The following is a 27,011-nucleotide window of genomic DNA, read 5'->3' on the forward strand; positions in this document are numbered from 1 at the left end:
TCTGGCATGAGTTAATTTCCATGGGCGCATTCCACTGCATAGATTATGAGTGTTAAAGCGAGCATGTGTTGCTAATTTATTTTTTTAAGATTGTTATCCAGATAAAATTTATTTAATTTATGATTATTTGGATAACAAGAACATCCTAGGCTGTAATTTATTAAATAAAAACTCTTTTCATTATAAATCCACTTTTGATCTTTCTTCCCTTTTCTAAAAATACACCAGCTAGATACAGTACCTCATGTACACCGATTAGCCAAAACATTATGACCACCTACCTAATATGACGTTGATCCTCCACCTGCAGCCAAAACAGCTTGTACCCGGCGAGGCATGGATGCTACAAGGTTTCTAAACGTGTCTTGTGGTATCTGGTACCAACACCTAACCAGCAGATCCTGTAAGGTGCATGGTTGGGATGCCACAGATCGGAGTTGCTGTTCCAACACACATCACAAATGCTTGAAGGGATTAATGTCTGGAGAATTTGGAGGCTAGGGCAATACCTGGAAGTCTTCCTCATGTTCCATGAACCAGTCTCGAACAATCCAGGCGGTGTGGCATGGCGCATTATCCTGCTGAAAGACGGCACTGCCAGAGGGGAAGACCATTGCCACGAAAGGGTGTACCTGGTCAGCAATGATGTTTAGGTAGATGGTAGATATCAGAGTGCCCGGCACATGGATGACTGGACTCAGGGTATCTCAACAGAACATTGCCCAAAACATGACACCGCTACCACTGCCTTGTTTTCGTCCCACGGTGCATCCAGGTGCCATCACTTCCCCAGGTAAACAACACCCACTTACCCGGCCATCCAATGGTGCAACAGGAAATGCGATTCGTCGGACCAGATGACCTTCCAGTCATTCAAGGTCCAGTTTTGATGCTCGTGTGTCCATTGCAGTTGCTGGTGAACTGTGGTTAGCATGAGCACACGGAGCGGCCTGCGACTATGCAGCCCCATTTTCAGCAGGGTTCGATGTACTGTGTGTTGTGACACATTACTCCCATCACCAGCATTCTAATTACTGGCGAGTTGCGCCACAGTCGCCCTTCTGTTGCCACGTACCATCCATGAGACCCTTCGCTCACCTCGAGCATTGATGAGCCGTGGTTGTCCAACATCTCGCCGGTGGTTCGTGAGTTCCCCCTCCTCGTACCACTTTTGTTAGGTTCTAACCACGGCTGACCGTGAGCACCCCACCAGCTGTGCCGCTTCAGATATGTTCTGACCCAGTCGTCTGGCCATTACAATTTGGCCTTTGTCAAACTCACTTAAGTCCACTGCCTTTCCCATTTGAAGAACAAGAGTAACACTGATTAATGGAGCTCAGTATTAGGTGTTTTTTATACCATGTCCCAACCCACCCACGCGCCGTAGTTCACCTGCAGTTGCTTCGATTTGCATAACGACTTGCTGGTAATAATAATAATAATTATTATTATTATCAGCCATATGGTGCAAGGAAGCCTGAGGCTTATGCTGCACCAGCCAAAAAAAAAAAAAAAAAAAAAAAAAAAATTTCCCACATTACCCTGAGAGAGAGTCAGAAATAGAAGGTAATCACCAAGAAAGCAAGAATGATGATATCCAGCTCAGGACCCTGGGTTTGCCAAGCCCATACTCAACAGATGTGAACCCCTGGGGTTAATGTTTTGGCTCATTGGTGTATTAATATACACACATGAGAGAGAGAGAGAAGAGGAAGTTGTTTAAAAAACAACTTCCTCTTCTCTCTTTAATATTTGTCTATGCATTTATAATAAGTAACAAAAGATAAGACTATGTAATGTTTTACAATACAATGTTAAACTAAATATACACAAAAGGAAAGCATATAGAGACATAACATACGATCCATTACTCAGAGCTCTAAAAATTTCTCTAACTGCTGCTTTTATATATTGTGCAGTCATTTTTAGTTGAAATTTTAATAGTTCATTAAAATTAAAATGCAAGACAGTAAAGGTGGAGGCTTAAAGCTCTTTTTTCAAAGCTAGTCATTACATACAGAAAAGGTGAAAAGTGTCTCCTAACTTAAAATACTTTGAATAACTACTGAAACTTACATATTTTAATCGATTGCCAGTATCCGTTATCTTCAAAGGTTTTATCATTGAATGGAACTTTCTTAGTTTCCGAAGAGGAAATAGTTCAGAAACTCAGCAAACAGAAAGTCATATATGTAAAGCAAATTATAAAATGGACTGAACCTCATTCCAAAGCAATCCATCGTTTTGACTTTCAGCACTCCATTCCTCCCAGCCACGTTCAAAGCTGATTATTTAAACTACATTCAGTTTCAGCCGTGTATTCTAAATTCCATTCATTGTTTTTAATACCAAAAATGTAGCCACTCCCAATAGATATTTTGAGGTGATGCTGACTCCTAATTTGTGGATTTGCAGAACATATTCAGTCATTATGTGGTCACAATCCCCATTTGTTCCAATTGCAAAAGAAACCACTTTCTCTAAATTCATGTGCATTTTGGAAGAGTGGAAAGAAAATTCAAAAAAAATTCACGTCACCAATAAATGTCATAACTACAATATCACATCCTAAAGCATGAGAACAGGTTGTGCTGAACATGCTGAATTGCTCATATACATCTCTGACTAGGAACAATCAGTCAGTTGCAACTCAAGCAGATGTATCATTTCCACTAGAAACCTCAAGCTCACTTGGGAAAAACTGTATTATCATCCTCCAAAACACAGTCAGGGAAACTACAAACACTCCAGTCAAAATCACTGATGCTCCCCGCCTCATATGATACAACAAAATTAAAAATTGTTTAATTCTGTGAAAAAGTTCAGTCACATACTGGCAGTGTGGAAGTGGGTGATTAGTCAGATCACACTGAAATAGTGTTTAAACTTAATTTTCTCAAAAAGCACTAAACAACGTAGACAGAAGTCTGCCACTATCAGAAACACTGTCTTCCTTAACTAAACCTAAATAATGCATAAATTTGTGCAGTGCTAAATAGTAAACTGTAGGTACTTCAGATCTCAACTATGGTCATATCATTTGACATTATGATATTACCAAATGATTTGATTTGGTTGATTCTGTTCCTCTTTTCCTTGGTAGGATTGATGTTTTAAATCTTCTGCTTCTAATGCTCGCTCAGATTGTGTTACCAAAATTATACTGGAGATAATCTTTTGTTTCATATCAAAACTTGTGTATCTCAACCATGGTTTTGAAAAAATTTTCTTTGACTGTTCCAGAAAAAAATAAAATGCATTACAGTTAGCTTGCATGAAAATCCCAAGCTTTTTTTTTTGCATACAGTAATGCCTGCACATGTGGTATTTTTGACACATTTACTGAATACATCACACTCAGTGCTCTCTCCTTATTCTTGTTTTTAGGAATGAGTTTAAAAGGATCCTGAAAAATCTTGATACCAAGCAGCCCCTAGCTCCTGATGGCATTTCTTCGTTTGTTTTTAAAACTTTCACTCCAGCATTAGCTTCTGTTTTTTGTTGCCTATTTACACCTGCCACCAGCATTTTTGCTTCTACATGTTAATTTGCTCATATCTATTAAATCCTTCCCTTCCAATTAACACTCTGTAGGGCTTACCACAACTGTTCCTAAAGTGATGTGAAAATCCATAGCAGCAAAATCTTAACATTACCTCCAAATCATCCATCTGATTAATGATTACCAGTATGGATTTAATCAGTACCTATCTATTGCTAATATCCTTGGTTATTTACTCACTGTGAGCAGATTCCATGGTAAACTGTGCAGAAACTTAAACAGCTACTTTTGCCATCTCTGAGTGTTGTGATTATGTGTGGGTGTAGAGGTCTTCAAAGTAGGCTTCTATCTTTAGTCTTTTTGATTTTTTTAAGTGGGTAGGCATTTTCTTATTTTGTTTGTTCATCACATGTGATGGTAGATGGCTCTGTTCTTCTGGCTTTTCAACTAATGCAGGAATCCTCCATGGTCCTGTTTTCCCCCTTCTTTTCCTCTTGTATATTAATGCCTTGTCACCTAGAATTCCTATCCAGTTTTGTGAATGGAATAAGTCATGAATTTCTCAGAAATGTATAATGTCTGTTTGTAATAAAGATGTAAAAGTTATTTAACAATTTATATTTAAGATATTATGAAATCTTATCACATTTTTCATTGCTATCATTACAAGCAGATTATTTTTGCAGCAGAGGCATGAAAATGTGGCCCCCAACTTGGACTATCATGCACTTCGCAGGTCATTTCAGTCATGTGAACCTACTGTAGATTATGAACAGAATTCTGATATGTGGGAAGTGAGGTATCTACCAGTTTTCCATAATTTTGTTTTATTTTATACATGTAAGCAAACTTCTTGATTATTGTGATAGTAAGAATGCCCAATCTCGTGGAATTAGTAGTGTTCTTATCGTTGTAGTGTCCATGGGGTTGCCCTGTTTCGAATAATTTGATACCATTAATTAATTAATAAAGAGATTTTATATGAATTCTTGTACGAAATTTATTTTTGGAATTAATTTAAATTTTTATACATGAATAGCTAATGGATAATTTTGAGTAGAATAGAATGTGACTGTGCCTTTTAATTTAACCCTTTCATGAATAAGTTTATAAGCATTGTGCAATTCCCATGGAATGGGGTTTTTTTTTTCAAAAATTTGAAAATTTGTAAAAAAAAAAAAAACCCTTTGTACTTAAATACTTTTAAATATTAATTTGTTCTTATCTTGGCTTCATTGGTCAATATTAGAGAGAAATTATTTCAAAAATCAAATCAGAATTTTTAAAAAAGACTAAAATTTATTTTAAAAAATGCAAATTAATTTTAAAAAATCATAAAAAATTTTGATGAATGCTATTTGTTACATCTATTTATGTATTAATTAAATCAGTTTCTTCAACTTCTGAATCTGAATTCCAAAGAATTTTAGCTTTTGTAGGCCAGGATTGGACAACAGTGGCTGATAGGCATGAATCTCCTTGTTCAATTTTAAAATCTATTTTTATGCTGCCACCTATCATTAACTGTGCTTATAATTACTTAGAAGCACAAATAAGAGATAACAGTTCTTACTGGAAGATTTGTAATGTTACTTGAAGTGACTTTGAAAAACATATACAACTCATCCTGCTATAACATGCATTTCAAGTTATGTGCATGTTTATTTTACATTTTGTCTGTCATTATGTATACAAAAATGTGACGTTACTTGCACTAAACCCACACACTGCCATGTTACACTTTCTTGCTAGTATGTTTTAGTTTATGGTTCTCTGTGAGCACATTGTATATTTTCATTTGTTATATATTTTGTGCGTAAAAAATTGTATACTATTCCTCAGGGCTGTGCAAAGATGCTTGGGGCCCAGATGCAAAAGGAGTTAAGGGACCTCGTTTATTTATGTTGAGACAAAAAATATTAATTATATTAAATGGAGCGTATATTTATTAAGTATCTCTCTATACATTAAAAAAAGTTTTCCTCCTAGTGATATTTATTCGAACCAATGGGAGAAGAGGGCGGAGCAATTACGTCACTACAAATGCACAGGTAAATAATTACATAGGTCACTTCCTGATTAGATTTCGATCAGTGCGTTATAATGTTAGTATATTAGTATAGTGTTATTATTATTATACAAATATTTACAAAAAACTAAAATGGCACTACCAAACAACAACTGCTCCATGTTAGGGATCTGGATGTGACTCGTCAGTACATATACACTTCTGTATACTCTGCCATATTATATGCCTCAGAAATTTGTGAGTCTGCAGCCCTCACCAACATCAAGCACATGTGCTCCTCCAAATACTGGGTTCGTTGGATTACACATAAACATCATCATCCATCCCAGCAAAGAAAAATTTTGTTCGACTGCCAAATCTTGTGATGGAAAGATGCCTCATACTAACTTCTAAAATGACTACCGGAATAATCTGAGCCAAACATGTGGGAACTGTGCTGCTGGAGAATCCCTCAACCTGGACTGGGGTCAGCTCCCACACTTATAGCCAACCCTAACAGACTAGCCCTTTGTGATCGTTTTCTCCCGGTGCTCACCACAGTCCAAGCAATTGACGGCGACATATAAAAATTTGGTAAGAATCGGAAATACCGGAGAAAGATCCTTAATAGCCTAACCTGAACCAGGAAAACTGCACATTGACATGGGCAGTACTGTATAATAATGTCGAATATATTGTGTTTGTGTGTTTGTAATATATTGTAAATAATGTCAAAAGTATATCTTTATGAATATATTGTAAAGAATTCCTGAAACTTATTCTGTTGTTGGCTCTGGAAGATGAACCTGAGTCTCAATGTGGGCCATTTTCCCCAAGGCCATTGTCCACTAGCCAGTGGAAAACCCCTGGCATTGCTGCTGTGAAGGGTACATTGTATATATATACATCACTGTAGTATACAATAAAGATTATATATATAAAATATTTACGAAATACTAAACTATATGCATTCACAAGTCAGAAGGTTGCTTCACTCCCCTCGGATTTGTGTCACACGAACCTGAATTATACGTTTCTATTTTTTTTTTAGTGAGGGGAACCCCCACACCATGGTTTCCTCTAAGCCATGCACTGATTTCTATGAAGTTGCGCAGGTGCTTTTACTTCCCACACACACAGCTGACATACTAGATGGCGACAGGAGTATTAGTGGAAGAATGGATATAGGAAGGGGGGGATGGCTCATGCCACAAGATTCGCTATTGCATGACATGTTCCTACATCTTTTATTTACAAATACAGGTAGTTCTCGACTTTACGAGTTAATTCGTTCCTAGCCAGTGGAAAACCAAAGCGGGAATTTATTTCCCATAGACATAAGGTTAAAAAATGGGATTACGTTCTCAACAATGAAATTAGTTAGCTGATTAGTTTATCTTAGCTATTAGTGAAATTAGTTAGCTGATTATTTTATATCGAAAGAAATGAAAATGTAGCCGTAAAATCAAGCAAATTATAATAATAGAGAAATTATTAAGACTTACAAATGTTAAAGAATGCTTATTCTTCTTCATCATCAACTTGACTAAATGCACACTCATTGTTGGTTTGCTGCACAAAGAGTTGCCTTCAGAAATGCTTCAAGAGGCGTTTGTTTCCAAGATAATCTTCTCTTTTAATTATAAATTTCACGATTGCATGCATAAGCATTTTTTAACGGCACATACAAATTGCAACTAACACGATTTGCATGGAGTAACAAGTTTACGAAGCTTAAAATAAAAGAAATGAAGAGAAGATTCTGAAAATTTATTCGTTTTTTATACGATTGAAGATTTCAGTAAAGGAGAAACACATTTCACCATAATAACGCAAAAAAACCACACAATTCCAGCTATCGGTATTTAGGCAAATGCAAGAAGATTACTACCCGTTTATAATTGCTTGCAGTAACAGAAAAGCCCAATAAACTGGAAAATACAAATTATTTTTGTTTTATGGTCAAGACCTCCAGAAATGTGCTTTAGAAAAATATCACAAAAGCGTTTAAAATTGATTCTTATAACAAAACATGTGATAACGATGAAAGTGTAGTGCATTTTAACGATTTGAATTGGTAACTAATACAATTTACAAACTACGCTCATGACCTTTTATATGGCCAATAGTTTTCTTTAATAAAACGACTTAATGTTTATTTACCGCTCATTATATAAACAATGTATACGTTAAAATATTATGAGGCCATGCTTGTGACCTTAAAAATGACATTTTAGAGAGATAAATAACTTAGTTATACAGCAAAAATTTCAACTTCTGAGATCTTGAAACGAATTACCAAAAAAACAATGTGTTATTGGGTTCACATTACGGTATTTTAACGATATGATGGTGTCTCTGGAACTGATTAATATCGTAAAGCAGGGTACACTGTATTGTATAGCTACACACGTGGTTTGGAATGCAATATTTATGAATGTTTAACATTCATTTTTTTGCATATGTTCATATTTTCGATTTTGTTGATACTTGATACTTGGGGGGGAAAAAAACTTGTAAACCCGGGAACTCGTAAAGCGAGAACTGCCTGTACATAGTGCATTGCAAATACATAGTGCATGGTGAAAAGTTATATGTGTTGATTTTTATTTATATGAAAAAAAATTATTACATTACGAATATATAAAGGACTGTAGTGGTTGTAGTTGATATTGTATGTTTTTAAGGTGAGTTTATTGTTATAAAAATAATATAAATACCATATAATAGGGAAGGTCAGCATTATTACATGTCGTCCACTCAACCACACACATACATAGTATGTGTGTATTAATTTTTACTAATTAATGCATAAAAATTTGTGGGCAAAATGTCTGCAGATCTACTGATCCGGATTTTTTTTTGTTATGTGTAACCAAAAATGTATAGTATTATATAATGTTTTATTAAAGAAGGTAAAATATGAAAAATTAAACATTTTTTAAAAAAATTTTATAAACTATTTTAATAATGCATTAAAAATTTTTGATTTTTCCTAATATTTTATAATAACTTCATTTACAAAATACAGAGAATTAATAATATTCTTTAATTTTAAAATTTTTCAGATAAAAAATGTCCAAAAGGAAAAACTGAAGACATAAATACTGTAAATAAAAAAAAACTTGCAAAACATTTAAAAAGAATTGGCTTTTCAAACAAAAAGCAAAGCCTAAAACTAGGAGATATTTTTCTTGTGTACTGTTTGTGCAGAAGCAAAAGTTGCAAGAGAATTTAGTACAGGAAGAAAATGGGAAGAATGGAAACTAGGTTATTTAAAACGGCATCTAAGTCAGAAGATACATATAGACGCAGTTACCAAATTATGTAATCTGAAAAAAGGTGAAATTTTAAGTATTTTGATGGAAACTAGACGTACGTAACATAAAAAAGGAAAGAAGTGAATGACTGAAATCAAATTTTGATACGGTTAAGGTTTTAATTAATGATGTGATATTAGCCATAAAAATTAATGATCAATGAACTCTGTACAAGACATTCATGAACACATGGAAAAATTTATAGATATACCTAAAAATTGGAGAAACAAAACTTATTCATTTGAATTTGTTGAATGTATAAATTCTGTTCTCATAAAAAATATCCTGAACGAAATAAGAGAATCTAATTTCCACACGTTAATTGTAGACGAAAGTACTGATATTTTAGTACAAAAAGTATTCATTTTGTATTTTAAATTTCGAGTGAAAAATGAAACATATTACAAAACAGTATTTGGAGATATTTTGAAGCTTACAAACTGTGACAGTATGTCCATTTTAGAAAAAATTAAATTTTTTTGTGACAAATATAATCTTGATATTCAAAAGATGGTAATGTGTCAGATGGAGCAAGTGTTATGCTTGGAAGGAAAAATGGAGTAGCAGCAATTCTCAAAATGGAAATATTATATTTATCTGAACAACATTGCGTTGCACAACAAGAAGATTTAGGATCGGACGACACGTGGAAAAATGTGTCTATTATGCAAGATATAGAGACATTGCTTAGAACTGTATATGCAATGTTTAGCAGGTCTAGCATAAAAAAAGGAAAATTAGAAGAACTAGCCTAGGTTACAGAACATGTTGTATCTTTTGGACCATTAAATGAAGTCAGATGGTTATCCAGACATTTTGCAGTTGATGCTTTAGTAAAAAATTATGAAACATTAATCGATTATTGCACTGAGCAGGTTAACGAATGTAATGATTCTATTAGTAAATACTGTTTACTAATTTTTACAAATTCACAATATCATGTGGAATTAATTGCACTCAATGATGTATTAGGAGAGCTTGCATTGCTTTTCAAATATCTATACATCAATATGTTAAAACTAAAATAAACAAATTAAGAGCCAATATCTTGGAAAAAATATTTTCTGTAGGGAAAATATGAAAGAAGTATTATCAAAAATTCAAAGTGATGTTGACACTGCAGCTGTAATTCGCTGCATCAAATGTGTACGTGATCACTTAGATAACAGATTTCCTGATGATGAATTAAACGATTGGAAAGTATTTGATATTAATGCTATCAGAAATGAAAGCAGTAATTTTGACTTTGGGAAACTTAATGTGATACGCCTTGCAAAAAAATATTCACGATTTATTCTCAGCCTATCTGCTCAACTTTTCTAGATCCTGTTGCAGCAGTGTACTATCATTAGTGTCATTAACAACCCTGCCAACTTTGTTTCGTCTGCAAATTAGACATTAAGCCCAATATACCACCATTAATAAATACAGAAAGCAATGTACCAACACTGAACCCTGGGGAACTCCACTAATAACATTAGTCCACGAAGAGCAGTGTCCATTGATTACCACTCCCTGTCTTCTCCCACTCAACCATCCCTTTATCCATAGCAGCATGATTCATTTTTAATGCACTAAACACTAACTCAAACACTGACTTATGTGGGAGAAACAAAGCATAGATTATGTGATCACCTGGGTGAACAAGATAGAGCCATCAGATAGCCGATTATGGAGGTTCAGCCATAGCCGAACATGCTTGGGAGACAGGGCATGGCATTTCAGCCAAAGGAGCGGTGGTTGTTGATAGAGCCTGTGGTTTCTGGAACCGGAAGTGGCTGGAGAGCTTGTGGATATGCTTGTCTGGATGCCACAATATTAACAGGGATAAGGGCTGCCATATCCATCTGTTCTTTGAGTCTCTTATCTTAGGGATGGACAAATGGTTTAGAATGGTTTGTGCCCAAGCCACTTCCGGTCCCAATATATGGAAAGTTAATACTGATCGTGAGAGGGAGCACTTTGCGGACCTGCTGGGAGATATATATACAAAGGGTACTAGAAACGTTTTGCAATACAGCTTTGTTTATTTAATTTTTTCAAAGTAATTGCCTCTACATTCAATACACCTCTCCATCCTCCGAAACCAATCTTTAAACCAGTTCTGCCAAGTTTCACTAGGGAGTAAAGCACACTTGTTGTCCCAAGCCCGTAGAAGGTCCTCATCACTGGAAAACTGCCTCCCTTTTAGCTTCATTTTCACATGCGGGAACAGTGCAAAGTCGCTGGGAGCAAGGTCTGGACTGTAGGGAGGGTGCTCGAGAAGTTTCAGTCCTGTCGTGGTCAAATATTCGGTGCAGGCTTTGGCGCGGTGAGCTGGAGCATTATCGTGATGGAGGTACCAGGTGTCCATTCTTGACTTTGGCCGCAGGTTCTTCATAGATCCAATGACTTTAGGCAGGCATTGTTCAGTATACCACTTAGCTGTGACTGTCTTCTGCATGTCCAAAACGACACGTTCCACAATTCCACTCTATTTGAAAAATACAGCTATCATTTTCTTCTTTACAGATCGGGATTTTCTGACAATTACGGGTGTGTCGTCATCATCAAAGACCCAAACTTTGTTTTGAGCCTTGGTCGGCAGATCGTAATAGTACAGCCAAGTTTCGTCACCTGTCACGATGTTGTTCACATACCGAGATTGTCCCTTATCAAACTTTTTTAACATCTCCCGGCACCAAGTCACACGTTGTGTCATCTGCTCTTCAGTCAGTTGATGCGGCAGCCAGAGAGAACAAAGTTTCTTCACGTGCAAATGATCTTGCAGAATCGAACGAATTGCTGGTGCATTCAGGCCCAAAGTATCCTCTATCTGTTGGTAGGTCACTCGCCTGTTTTCGTCAAGCATTTTCCTCACAGCAGTAACGTTTTCCTCCGTAACTGACGTTCGTGGCCTTCCCGGCCTCTCAAAATCCTCCAGAGTGAAATTTCCCCTTTGGAATTCTCTATACTACCTGAATATCGTTGTACGATGTGGACAATCATCATCTAGTGCAAGAGTCATTTCTTCTAAGCACTGGTCTATGGTTAAACCACGCACGAAATTATACCGCAAAACTGTCCTTATCTCATTTCGTGACCACGATGCCATCGCAAGCACTTTACACTCTCACTACTAATGAATAACTGAGCCCATCGACTTGGCGCGGCGGCTACTATGCATGTATGAACATGTCTCAACATGCAGCAACACGCAGCTTCCTGTGATTCATTGTTGCGTCATATTGCAAAACTTTCCTAGTACCCTTTGTATATTATTTGGATAATTCATAACCATTTCCGCTTATGAAGGCAGCTGCTGCTGCAGAAAGCTATTGTTGTATAGTGGTTTTAGTGATTTTAATCTTTTTAGCGCTTTTAACTACACTTTTATTTTATCGTATTTTATTTTATTTTAACCTCAGTTTATATTTTATTGTATAGACTTATTTTATATTAAATCTTTGTTTTATTTTATTTTGTTTGAATCGGTGTTTAGTGCATTAAAAATGAATCATCGAGTTCTTGACTCCAGAGGCATCTTTAATGAATCCCTGGCAGCAGTTTGCCCTTAATGCCATACTGCACTAATTTGTACAGTAGTCTTCCATTTGCAACAGTATCAAAAGCTTTCCTAAGATCCAAGTATGTGATATAAAAATTATTTTTTTGTATCCAGTTCCTTTGTGACCACATCATAGTATCAAATTGGTCAGACAAGACTTCCCCTTAACAAACCCATTCTGTGTCTGAACTATAACCGAAGTGTTGTCTAGATGATCCTCCGGCGCTTTAACCAATACCTCTATTAATTTCCTCAGAACAGAAGTTAAACTAGCAGGTCCATAATTACTTGTGTTACCCTTTGATCCTCCTTTGTGAATTGGAGTCTCATTTGCACATCTCCAGTCCATGGGTAGCTCCCCTGAGTCCAAGAAAGCTCTCATAATTATGGCTAAGGGGTGCTTACTTCTTTTGCTGCCTCCTTTACTATAACTGGATAGATCCCATCCACCCGAGGTGCCTTTTTTATGTTTATCTTCAACAACTCCTCCACTTTGCTCTCAGTTATTAAAAAATAATTTTACTCACTACCATAGTTTAATACACCTCTGGTATATTCCCCTCTTTGAATAATTCCTCTTGTGTGAATGTAGATGCAAAATACTCATTTAGTTTGTTAGCTACCTGAGCAGGATCATCAACAGTTGAATCATCGAGTGGACCAATCTGATTCATCCCCTTTCTTCTAGAGTTTACATAAGTAAAGGACTCTGCTGTTTTTCTTTGCATCCTTTGCCAAAGATTTCTTGTAACCTGCCTTTGCCTGCCTAACCTCCTTTGTGACTTGATTACAGACCAGCTTATATCTTCTATAGGCTTCTGTGTCACCCATTAATTTATATGTATTCCATGCATTTTCTTCTCTGCCATATGTCTTATTATTTCATCTGCCATCCATTTTGGCCTAAACCTTGAACAATATTTTTTACTTGGTATGAAAAGCCTAGTAGCTTCCAAGATTAATTCTTTGAATGTTTCCCATTTAGAATTTGCTGTTGGTAACATCATCAGTTGGTCCCACTGCATAGACTTTAAAAACTCTCTGAGACCACTATAGTCACCTTTACGAAAGTAAAAACCTTTCCCTTTACCCCTAATGGTATTTACCTCTTTGAGTTAATCCCATATCAACACAATGTGATTACTGCCATAGTGATTCCTTTATTTGCAGATTCTTAAATGCATGATGAATCGCTACTAATAATCGGATCAAGAGTATTACTCCCTCTGGTTACCTGGCGCCTCCGTAGCCAGGTGGGCAGGAGCAGCAGTGCGTAGCACACGCTTCTTGATTAGATTGGGGTTCGAGCCCGTGAACACCAAATACAGAGGATGTGGAAAGGTCAGGGAATGACAACCGCATATCCCCGGAGAAATATGGCCTTAGTTGCTAATGCTCCTAAAAACCAAATAACAACAACAACCCTCTAGTTACCTCCCGAACGTGCTGCTGTAGAAAACAAACATCCAATATATCCACAAAAGCCTTGCTAGTGTGCAAATGACCAACCCACAAGTTCCAGTCAATATTTGGGAAATTTTATTTCAATCCGTAACATATTACGTCTTGTGCATTTAGTATTCTAAATAAAAAACATTTGTATAAATTCCCTTTTTGTATCAAGTTGATGATAACGTATGTCTATTACAGGTGATTGTTCTATTTATCAAAACATAACAGTATTGTAATAATTATATTTTAATATTAAAATAATTTTAATAATTAACCATGAGGTAGTAATTAATTAATATATAACCCATTATTAACTCATAAGACAATCTGATATACTGGCCCACTCTTTCTCTGTACAGCTGTTCATTATACTCATCAGAGTCATTAGTGCCTATAGCACACTCCTACTTCAATTTTCCTTTCCCAGTGCTTATGTCATACTAAACTCACTGAACACTGCACTGTCCACCTACATCAACTGGATGCACTTCCTTAGATTTTATGCATTTCTTAACTAATAGCATTACCCTCCTCCCTTCCTATCCAGTCTGTCCTTCCTGTGCACATTGTACCCCCCAAATTCCAATTCTGCATTCCTTATATCTGTGTGACACCACATCTCTGATATCCTAACAGTATCTACCTTTGATGTTTTGACCAGCACCTCAAATTCATCAAATTTATTTGCTAGACTCCTAGCACTGGTGTACCCGTAAGTATGCATGCACCTGTTCTTATTCTTAGTTACTCTAGCACAGCCCATCTATTTACTTGTTCCGCAATGATCCCCAGCACCTTGTTTTCCAGACTGCTGCTCATTCCAATAGAAGCAGTGCAAGAATCAATTTCACCTCTGCTCTGCCAGCAGCTACTGCTAATCTATCAGTCCTTGTATCCCCCCCCCCAAGCTAGCAGTTTTCCAACTCACTTAACACTGCCTCAGTAGCATCAGCAAATATTCTTGCACCCTTTCTATTTAAGTGTATCCCATCCTCTGTAGAAGGAGTTTCTCCTCTTAACAAGCACAGAGCAGGCCGAGAAAAATTCTACCCCATGAGCCTTGCACAGTCTCTCCAGGGCCGAATTGATTAACAAGGCTCTCATCATATACTCCCTTATATCATGTCTGGGCAGAATTGCAGACACCTTCAAATTCAACATTGACCTGTTCTTGATAAGTGATTCCGCTGTTCTTATACTTTTAATATCATTGGTACCAACTTGTACAAACGTCTATAAATTTCCTGAACAGCAAATGTTTTCAGGAATTAAAAACACTAAAAATAAAACCCCACAATTAACAACAGCGAACTGTCAACATTGTGTGACATCATAATGCTACTAAACTCTATCCGGTAATGAATCATTGCTGTGGTATATGCAACTTAATTTAAGAGTGATGTGCCTAGGTGTGGTATTTAAGATAGACCTGTCAATCATTTTCTTGTAGTATGATGCCATAGCAGTTAGCCCTGCCTTGCAGAATCAGAAAGTCTACACATGAAAAAGCATTACTATATCGAGACCCATCGTCTCGATATAGTAGATATCTACTATATCGAGACGATGGGTCCTGTCAGCTGACAATATACAAAAAATGTTACAATGGAACATCAAATGATTCCGGGCATGGTCATAAATTTTACAGCGAAGCACGTGCACGAAGTTAGTGAGCATTAAATGGAAGGAACACAAATGGATCACTAGGCAGAATCAGACACTTGCTGTTGACAATGTAGAGTGCATACATGGGATGCTGCCAAAGTTCATTGCATGTGCTTCACTGTCTAATACACGACCACTCCCGGCATCATTTGATGATTGTAACGTTTTTTTGTATATTAATGTCAGCTGATGAAGAGACCCATCATCCCAGTATAGTTTGTATATTTGTAAATACAGTAAGACCCCCGTATCTGCGGGGGATACGTTCCAAAACTTACCGTGGATGGCTGAAACCACGGATATAAGCGAACACCTGCCGACCCCTATATATAACATGATTTTCTTGTACATACATATGTATGATAAAGTTTAATTGATAAATTAGACACACAGTAAGACATTACCAACATTAAATACGGTAATAATAAAGTACAGCAGACTCTCGATTTATTTGCGGGACATTTCAAGACGAAATGTTTAGTTTGATTTAGTGCGTCGCATTGATTGTTGTGTTCTTTCGCACCGCAAAAGGACAAATTTTGTTTCATTATTTATGTCAGGGATGTCGGGATTTTTTTTTTTTTTTTTTATAGTAATTATTATTATTATTTTTTGTTTAGAAATAGCGAAAATGATGGGGAAATGCAAGAGTTGTGCTTTTAAATTAAAAAAAAAACTTCAAATTATTCAAAAGTGAAAACGGTGCATCCGTTAATCTCTAAAGTACCATTATAATGTTGATGATCAAACCACAGGCAACATTGTAAAAAATAAAGGGAAGCATTGCATTGGACACATGAGTAGTACATACTAAGTTTTTTTTTTCGTGGTTAACTGCGGATAGCTGAATCAGCGGATACAGGGGCACAACTGTATTTTAAGTATTTGTATAATTTGTAAATATTTTAGTCCTGCTCTTTCGATGCAACAATATTCCTCATGCATTATGAAACCTGAAGCAAAAGGCCTTTTCCTAAGGAACCTATGTAAATGCAGGTAAATAATTACATAGTGCTATTTATTCGACCTTGAGAATGCTGCATGGTGGAGAGGTAGCCAATGTAGGTCATGTGACACAAGTGGGCAGTGCAATTGCGCCACTACAAATGCACAGATAAATACATAGGTCATTTCCTGATTAGATATCGATCAGTGCATTTTGACAGGTTTGTCTTTTACGTAGAAAAGATTTGACTTATTCTGTCATACCTCTACATTTTATGTAGAACAGCGTGTGTGGGGGTTGGTGAGCAAAGTCAGCAGGGGGTTAATTATTAATTAATTAAATTATTAATTAATTACTACCTCGTGGTTAATTATTAAAATTATTTTAATATTAAAATATAATTATTACAATATTGTTGTTTTGATAAATGGAACAATCACCTGTACTAGACATATGTTATCATCAGCTTGACACAAAAAGGGAATTTATACAAATGTTTTATTTAGAAGACTAAATACACAAGGCATAATATGTTATGGGTTGAAATTAACTATATAATATTGTTGTAAATACACCATAGTTTACCCATAAGTTTAACTACATAAGTAGTGTAAAGGCATCATTTGATTTTATCTCATATTGTGGCTACCTTCACAACAAGATACCAGGGATTGCACTACTTCAAATAGACAATGCTTCTCTAATACAGGAGATTACTGTCATTTATTCTCAGTGGGCACCACCACCACCCAGACAGCACCGTTTCGGAGCTTGTTGGCTCACTCATTGGTGTATGGGCTGGTATCCTGGTAATGCAAACATGCCATCACAGTTGTGAAGTTAATTCCACAACATGAGAGATGCCAAATGGTGTAGGTAATAATAATATTTAGAACACTAACTGCACAATATATTATGGGTTGAAATTAACTGTATAATATTGGTGTAAATACACCATAGTTTACCCATAAGTTTAACTACATAAGTAGTGTAAAGACATCGTTTGATTTTATCTCATATTGTGGCTACCTGGTGGTGGTGCCCACTGAGAATAAATAACAGTAGTCTTCCTCTATTAGAGAAGCGTTGTTTATTCGAAATAGTGCAATACCTAGTTTCTCATTGTGAAGGTAGCCACAATATGAGATAAAATCAAAGAATACCTCTGCACTACTTATGTAGTTAAACGTATGGGTAAACTATGGTGTATTTACACCAATATTATATAACAAATGTTTTATGTATTACAATATAAGCTGAGTATACAGAAATAATGGGATCGTTACCTAGTAACCGGTCGGCCCACTTTTTGCCCAGATAAGGGCAGTCACATGGTGAGGTATTGAGTCGACTAGTTTATGAAAGTGTTCCACAGGTATTTCCATCCACGCTTGCTGCACCACTGTCCATAATTCCATCACATTCCTGGGTCGAGGATCCAAAGCTCGAATGAATATTTCCACAGCATCCCAAAGATGCTCCACAGAGTTTTTCTGGTGAATTGGGAGGTGGTAAAATCTGCGGAATGCTCTTCGAACCATGTTCTAGTTACTATGGCTCTGTGTGGGGGGGGGGGCATTATCCTGTTTGAAGAGTCCATTGCCCTGTGGGTGCACGATGACCATGAAGGGATGCAGATGGTCTGCAAGGATGGACACGTAACCTGGACCATTCAGAGATGTCTAGACGTATCAGAGGTCCCAACATGCGCGCGGTTGAACACATGCCTGAACAGTTCTTTGTTGACATGATGGGTGCATAGCTTCCTGTGGTTTCCGCCAGATATGCACCCTCCCATCCACTTGAAATAATTGGAAACAGGACCAGGAGACCTGTCTCCAATCATCCAAGGTCCAGTGCCGATGTTTTTTCACCCAGTTGAGGCATAGCGTCCTGTGTCGTGGTGTTAGCAATGGGACTCTCGTGGATCGGTGGCTCCCATAACCTGTTGCGGCTAATGATCGCCTGATGACCTTGGTGGAGATGTTTCTAGCAGCTCCCTTGTTGAAGTCAGCAGTGATTTGTGCCACTGTCGCTCTCCCGTTGGCTGAAACAGTGTGAGACAGACAACAATGGCCACGTTCATCTGCCATCTTTCTCCACCCATAGCGCTGTCCACGACGAGATGTTATTCTGGAAATGGCATATTCCCGTTACACTGTTGATACTGTCGAACGGGGACAGTGCAATTTCTGTACCATCTCTGCGATGGAGTGGACCATGCATCAGACACTCACTATCGTCCCTCTTTCAAAGTCTATTAACTCATGACATTTATCCATACTGACATCGAATTACCATCTATGTGAATGCAGCAATGCAGTGTACCTATATACCTGCCAAATGGTGGGTTCGTCCACTGTCGAGAGGAGTGACAGTGTCCTGTTGCCTATGAACCAGGTATCCCATGAATTCTGTCCTTTCAGTGCAAGTCTGCTGAATATGGAGGATGGGATGATGCCTCAAATTTAAATCTTCTATAACTGATTCACTATAAAATGGGGAGTGTGAATATGGGTGTTATCAACGGCAGACACTAACCGAAGACCCTAATGCCTAATGTTTCTTGTTAATTTCTGTCTTTAAGAGGTTTCGAAGCATGTCACTGTATTTGTTTTTCCTTTTTCCAGATAATATTCAAGAACTTCTTTACGATCCAAGAATACTGTAGCACTTTCCCAGCTGATGCTTGGGTATGGACTTCTTCGGTCGAGGCAAGGTGACATGGTGTCACTCTGAACTTGCATGTTTGCTCTGTTCTGTGTAATAGTGCGCACAGGATTACACAGCAGGATTATTTTGTGTGTTCTATTTGTCCCCTTTGCAGTAATTAAGTGTGAGAGTGAAGGGAACAAATATGCAGGAATTGCAATCTACTCGCATAACACTGCACTGAAATAGAAAGAAATTACTGAAATCACAAATTACACATTTCTTGCTGAGATGACCTTGTCTCCATGTGTACCTCATGATTTCAAATCATGCTTTCTATTTCAATGCAGCACAGTGTTATGTGAATAGATACAGATATGGAAGCCTCATTTTAGGAAGGACATGGATCTGTTGGAATGGGCGAAGAGAAGAGTAATGGTGTGGCACCTCCGTAGCCAGGTGGGTAGGAGCAGCAGTGCATAGCACATGCTTCTTGATTAGACCGGGGTTCGAGCCTGTGAGCCACCAAATACGGAGGATGCGGAAAGGTCAGGGAATGACCACCGCATATCCCCGAAGCAATATGGCCTTAGTTGCTAATGCTCCTAAAAACCAAACAACAGAAGAGTAATGAGCTTAGTTAGAGGAACAAAAGGATACTGTTATGAGCAATCAAGTTCAACAGAAGATCCACCCTCTCCATGAACACGAATATGGTATCCGCTTCTGCTGGATTCCTAGCCACGTCGGAATTAGGGGAAATGATATAGCTGACACCACAGCCAAATCAGCAATTCCCACTAATTATTGTTGCCTGTCAATCCCCTATACAGACTACAGGCAAATAACACACCAAAAGATACACTCCCAATGGCAGGATTCATGAAGTAGACAGACTACAAATAAATTACATCAGATAAAGCCTATAATTGAACTGTGGCAGTCTAGTCTATGCAGGAATCATAAGAAGGAAGTTGTTCTTGCTCGGACCCACATAGGATACAGCCATCTTACACATTCTTTCTGAGGCTTGATACCTTCCTATGTGTGATTCCTGTGATATAATTTTATCCCTGAAACATTTTTTATTCGAGTGCTCAGATTTTAATAATATGTGCTCTACTGCTTTTAACCATCTGACTGAGCCTTATACCCCTCAGTCCGATTTTATCTGACAATGACAAGGTGTCAGCGTTTTTTAGTTTTTTACAGCTTACTAATTTATATACATGTATATAAAATAAGCTTTATATTTTTAGAATATATATCGCCTTTTAAACTTATACCTAATCTTTTGACCACGTAACCTCTTTCAGAGTTACCGGAATCTATTTTTACCTTTGTCTTAGCGCATAATAGCCACTGCTGCTAATGTGCCAGAAAAATCCAATCCTTATGAGAAAAGGCTTAAGTTCTGTAAACTGCAGTGCCTGGAGACTAGACTCCTCTGAGGAGATCTGATTGACGTGTTTAAGGCTTTAAATGGATTGAGCAAGCTCAACGCTTAATGAATCCTTCCTTCTCTTCAGACTGAACACATGAGGGGCATAAATTCAAACTGAGAGAAGAGGGTTGCCTGCTAAATGTGTGGAAATTTGTCTTTGGCCATCAGGTGGTTGAATGTTGGAACAAACTCCCATCTGGTGTTGTAGAGGTGGATAGTTTGAATAAATTCAAGGAATAACTAGACAAATGTTAGAAGGATGGACAGGTGATATGGGGAGTGTTGGCTTATTTTTTAGCTGATGCTGTATAAGCTTGCTTTCTTGCATTTGTCATTATTAATACTAATACTAAATGATAATTTTTGTGTATTTGATCTCTCCGTTGGTGCACTTTTGAAATTACTGTACTTTACAATTCATTGGGATAACCTATTCTGTTTAGTGTCTCTGTTTAAATTTAAATGGTATCACACATGGAAATCACTTATACCAATAAATAGAAAGACCCAATGGACAAACCAAAAACATAAGAATGTTTTTAATAAAAGTGCACTAAAAATAGTTACAATATGAATGCATTATATACCTGCTTAATAAAGGTTATATTTATAAATTTAAGGTCACCACAGTGCTTACAACAGAATGAGGCAGTATCTTCTGATGTTGCAAATTTGCTCTGTAATGGTAATACAGTAAACAGAGAATCATCACCACTTAGCAACACAAGTGAAGATGAAACTTATAAAGTAGAAGAGAATGGGAGCTCTAATGATGAAAGCAAGCCCAACTGTAAAGAGGTGCGATAATTTTATTTGGATTACTAAATTAAATATTATTTAATGTGTATGATGATGATAACGATGTTTTATTCTGATAACATACTTATTTGAAACTAAGTTGCTCTCTCTTCCCGCGCCCCCCCCCCACAAATCATGCTTCAGTTTTTACAAAAAATACGTAAATTAGTTTTTCCTGATATCCAGAAGCCAATGTCTTATATTATCTAGAATAAAAAAAATCCAGTGTCATTTCCATAATATTTTATTTTGAAGAAATTCTAGTTCATTTGGAGACATAATGGTTAACTAATCCTTCAGTATTTCACTTGATATCTCATTATTATTTGTGAAAGATTGTCTTTTAGAATTATATACATGTAGTTTTCTCCATCTTTCCAAACTTTTAACATTGCTCTAATCTATTTTTTTTTTTATCCTCCACAATGTTTCACAATTTCAGATTTGTTTCGTCAATTGTAATATTTCCTGGAATGATGAAAAAACACTAGCCTTATTACAGTGCTGCTCTTAACTCCCTGTTTTCATGTGATCCCATGAGAATACTAAAATGCAACAAGTTTGCATTGACTTTCTTCAAGTGTTATTCTATATCTTAATACAAGCTATCATTGTCACATCAAACTGTTGACACAAAATATTTTAATATAGTGATGTATTGGTCAAATTAGCATTTTTCAACTGTTCATTTGGAAGCAGCCATGTATGAACATGAACTTTACTGATGGTTTATGTACATACACACACCATAAATGCATGAAGGTCATGCAAACACAATGGCAGCCTAGTCACTGACGATGAAATATGGTGCTAGCAAGCTGTTTATAGATTTCAGGGTATGATAACCTGTTAGTAAACACTGCAGTTTATTAATTTGAATACAGTATATATGAAGAGTTGTTTGAAAAGTTCTTATAATTGGAGCTATCCTATGCTTTAGGAATTTTTCTTTTTGAAATAGTGGCCTTCGCATGTACATGCATGCTGGTTCTAATTTAGTTGGTATATCTCTGATAATCAATTGAGTCATCCAGTTTTCCCATATGTTTAGTTTTCTTATGGATTTTTGTGAAAAAATTGACAAAAATCCATAAGAAATTTTTTGACTGTATATTTATTTTTCAAATCATATCTGTGTATTTATTTTTAAAATACACAGATATGTTATTTTATTTTTTGAGTTGTGGACATACAAAATTTAAAGATATTGCTTAAAAGTTCATGCTAGGTGGCACTCTGCTCATGTTTAAACTAAGTATAGTGACCATATGTAGTATAAGTATGTGCACATGAAATTAAGTAAAAAAAAAAAAAAATACCAGGGTATATCAAAAAATAAATGCAATTTGTTGAACTAACACCTTATATGAGCACATGCATCCAATTGTTAGCATGTCATCCTCATTGTTAGCCATGTCTGCATGTGTTGCCAGTTGCTTGCACTGTCTTTTTAATTTAAATTAACTGTTATTTACTGTTAATTTGCAGCAGTTGGAAAGTAGTGCTGCTTTTCACTTGCACTGTAGTAAACAACCTGATATGATGAGATATTTGTGGTCAGAATGGTCAAACTGTCCCAGATTCATAGAAGTATGTTAGCATAGTATGGAATAAAATGTATTAGTCAAATGTATATGAATGAATGGAAAGGTTAAGAAGTGGCAAAACAAATATGATTGTCAAAGACCATTCAGGACATTCAGCAACAGTAAACACTGTTGCTGAATGTGTTTCAAGTCTGTCATTCAAGAAAACAAACCAATTACTCTTTTTATGCTGTTGCCAGAAAGTTAGACATCAGCTGTGGGTTTGCATATTTGATCATACACAATCTCCTCAAATATTGAAGAGTTGTGTAAGGTGGGACCAGAGCATAAACAGAAGCAATTGGAGATTTGCACATAATTTTTGTAATGGTATCACAATGGAGAAATAATCCTACAACAATATTATAAGAGACAAAACATGGATGCATCATTACAGGCCAGAAAGCAAGCAGCGAAGCATTGAGTGGAAATACATGTCATCCTCAGTAACCAAAAAATTCAAAAGTACCTTCTTCTGGAAAGCATATTGATATTTTGGGATTTGAATGGGTCTGTTCTGGAAACTTGGAGTGACTGTCAACAGTGCAAGACATGTTTGAAAAGAAACTTAAATCTGCTATTCATAGTAAATGCAAAGGTTTGCTGTCAAAAGTTATTATGCTGCTGTACAATGATAATGTTGACTCTGTTCAGCCACTGCAATTGGTGAAATGATTTAAAATTTTCAATTTGTACTTCTGCTTTGCCCACTATGCAGTTTAGAGTCACTTTAGGCTATCATAATTTTGGTCCTCTGAAAAAAAAAAAAGCATTATATGGACATTTTCAAATGAGTTGAAGTGGTCCATAAGTGGCTTCACAAACAACTAAAAAAATGTTTTTGTTAGACAGCATTTAAAAATCTTATGGACATGTGAGATGTGTTTGGAGAAGCAAGGAGACTAACTAAAAAGTAATACTAAAATTTTTTGCATCTTTTTCATTTCTTGATTAAATAAAATAAATTGCCTTTAATTTTTTTTATTTATCCTTGTATATCTGGACTACTTGTAACATATGTTTTGACAGGTTTTTATATATTTGATTTTTGTAATAAAGATCCTAACTTCAATGCTTGTATTTTTGTAAGTAGCATTAATATAGTAGCATAAGTAAAGAGTACAGAGAAGGGCAATGAGATTGGTGAGAGGAAAAAGGGTTGTGCTTACAAAGAAAGGCTTAAATTCTGCAAATTATAGTCTGGAGACTAGGCACCTGTGAGGTGATGTGATTGAGGTGTATAAGGCCTTGAATGGTTTGAGCAAGCTCAGTGCTGATGGGATTCTTCCTCTTGCCCAGATTAATCATCTGAGGGGGCCATAAACTCAAATTGAGGAAAGACAGTTGTAGATTAGATGTGCAGAAATTTGCCTTTAGCCAGTGGGCAGTTGATTTCTGAAACAAACTTCCATCTGTCATTGTGGAAGTTGACAACTTAAATAAATTCAAAGCAGAACTAGACAAACATATGGAGTGAATCAGTGGGTGAAATGGGAATGTTTTTTTTTTTTTTTTTTTTTTAATGATGCTGTATAAGCTTGCTTTTTTTGCATCATATGCCTCTGCTAATGACTTGTGGAGGTTTAATGCACTGCCATTTTTTTTTTTTTTTAGGCTGTCATGTAGTTCATTCTGTGTTGTGTATTGTGGTTATGTTTCTTTTTAAAATAAGATTAGGTTAAATGTGTTTCTTTTTTAAAATAATTGTGTTTTTGAAAGCAGAAAATTAAATTACATTAAATTTGTTGAGCAGTTTCACTGCACTCTAGTAGTAGTAGTAGTTGATTTGCATAAGTTGGAATAGTGCACGGAATTCAACTTCAGGGAAGCCACGAAACAAAGATTTTGCATTATTTAATAAAAAATTAAGAAAAGAAATTTTAAATACAGTTAACTTTATTTCATGAAGACATGTATGGTTTAACCTGATGTAGTGGTCAAAGGGGAAGTGTACTACAGTAAACCCTCGATTTAATGGACCCCAATATAACGGATTTCAGATTTAACGGACCGGACAAATAATAATACAGTAATGTATATATTAATCTCGACCATATTATTTTTTTAGGTTATACAAAACTTCAGTGTTATTATTAATTAAAAATTAATAATAATTACCTATTTCCATTATTGTTTTGATAATTACATACTTTTATTTTTATAATCAAATTCAGGAAATTGTTTTTTATTCTTTCTGAAAACATGTTCAAATAGCTGTTTTCCCAGATTATAGATAACAGATAAGAGCAGACGGTAACTTGCGAGCTGAACGTGACTCGGGACACTAAACTGCAGATCTACCGACATGCTTTGTTTCGGTCTTAGTCTGCCTCAAATCATCATTAAACCAAAAAACCTATTGTGCGGTCAGGTTGTATACAGAGTGTTTCTGTGATTTCTGAATTGTGACTTTATTTATTAAATAATTTTGCAATCCTTACAATTTAAAATGGCATCAAGTGATAGAGTAGTTAAATAAAAAAACGTGAACTTAAATGTGACACAGAAATTAGAGCTAATTGAGAAATTAGAACAAGGCATCTCAGTAGCATGTGTTTGTGAAATTTACAGCATAAAAAAACAAACTGTTTCTGATATCCGTAAATCAAAGGCGAAATTGCAACAATTTTTGTATTGTACAATACTGTATATTGTATTAAAGCTTTTTTTACATTAAGATCAATAAAAAATGTCCCCCCCCCCCAGGTTACATTCAATTTAACGGACTTTTGGCATTAACGGACACCCCTTCTCCCCTATTAGTCCGTTAAATGAAGGGTTTACCATACATGCATTTCAGTTGACAATGATTTGAATCCATGTGGCTGCAAAATATATTAATGATAATGTTCTTATTAGGTGCCTTTGAATGCAGATAATAGGGCTTCTTGTGAACCCCTTTGATCTTTGTGGTCATGCAGAAACATGTACATAATTTTTTTTTTTTTTTTTTTAATTTGGAAGAAAATTCTGGAAACATGATTTGGACCATTCCAAGGTGTTCTAGCTAAAGCCAGATCTTATTAAGTCTACCATTTTTCAGTTTCTAAAAGTTGGCACGGATGTCTGTGTTAACCCACAGACATCCTTATTGAAACACTCTATCCACTTCTTAACTTAAATGTACTGTGGGTCATTTTATGTGCTTTATGGTTTTATTTATTATTTATTTTTTCCCATCTCTCTATTGCTACCAAAATACTTCTGCTACCTGAATACTGATGCCCTGCCCAATCCCTTAAGTCTATGAGTTTGCTGGATAAGCTGTAGCATCTCCTGATCACATTTTCCCAGCTTCACACAGAATTAAGTCAAAAGTTACACCTTTGCTTTTAGTGTTTGAAATACCATTTGTATTTGTATTAATAAAATATATTTCACTTTTTATATGATTGCAAACATAAACAAATTTGGTTTAATGAGGATTTGTACACTACTTTTTCATTTAATGGTGATTTGTGCACTATTTAGCCATTTTCTACCTCTATATAACATGCTTGTCCCCACTCAGATTATAATTCTCATTGCATGTATTAATAATAGTAATTTTACCATTCTTGAGTGGCCAATTTGTTGGAGTTTCTGAAATTAACACAGATGTGAAATGGCACAATATGGCCTTAGAATAGCCTTGTGCCATTAAACAACAAACCAACCAAACAACAGGTGTGAAATACTTGGTCTCGAAACTGTTTAGTAGGATGTATTCAAATAAAAAGACACCACATATCTTTCTGTTTAGTAATTCCAAAAAGTATTACGAAAACCCAAAAAATACATGCAAATACAGTGGATTCCGGTTATTTGGGACACATTGGAATAGTGCATTTTGGCTCGATTAAGTGGCTGCCCCAGTTATGCGAAGTTTCATGTAAATAGTTAAAAATACAGTGGACTCCCGCTTTACGATTGATTCTCTGTACGATCAAATCACATTACGATGGACTCACCATAGCAAAGTATGTTCACTATACAATATGTAGTAAGTGCCAGTCATTGTGATCACGCTTGTGAATTGAATTTTAATTCTATTAAACAGCGATTTTATTAAGTGAAAATAGGAGGAATATTATCCACAGGCAATAAAAGTA

The 27,011-nt window shown here is 36.0% G+C and overlaps 1 protein-coding gene across 4 annotated transcripts in view; it reads left to right on the forward strand.

The window, feature by feature from the left end:
• Positions 1–27,011, forward strand: part of mxt (Eukaryotic translation initiation factor mextil) — a 322,652-nt gene that overhangs the window by 214,356 nt on the left and 81,285 nt on the right. For all 4 annotated transcript variants that reach the window (XM_090377627.1, XM_090377628.1, XM_090377626.1 and 1 more), the window contains 2 exons: positions 4,189–4,301; positions 21,157–21,334. In XM_090377627.1, the coding sequence (XP_090233753.1) occupies positions 4,189–4,301; positions 21,157–21,334 (291 nt within the window). The remainder of the gene's footprint in view (positions 1–4,188; positions 4,302–21,156; positions 21,335–27,011) is intronic.

The sequence above is a fragment of the Mastigoproctus giganteus genome, chromosome 7 (assembly GCF_048544385.1).
Source record: "Mastigoproctus giganteus isolate SK-2022 chromosome 7, ASM4854438v1, whole genome shotgun sequence".
NCBI lineage: Eukaryota > Metazoa > Arthropoda > Arachnida > Uropygi > Thelyphonidae > Mastigoproctus > Mastigoproctus giganteus.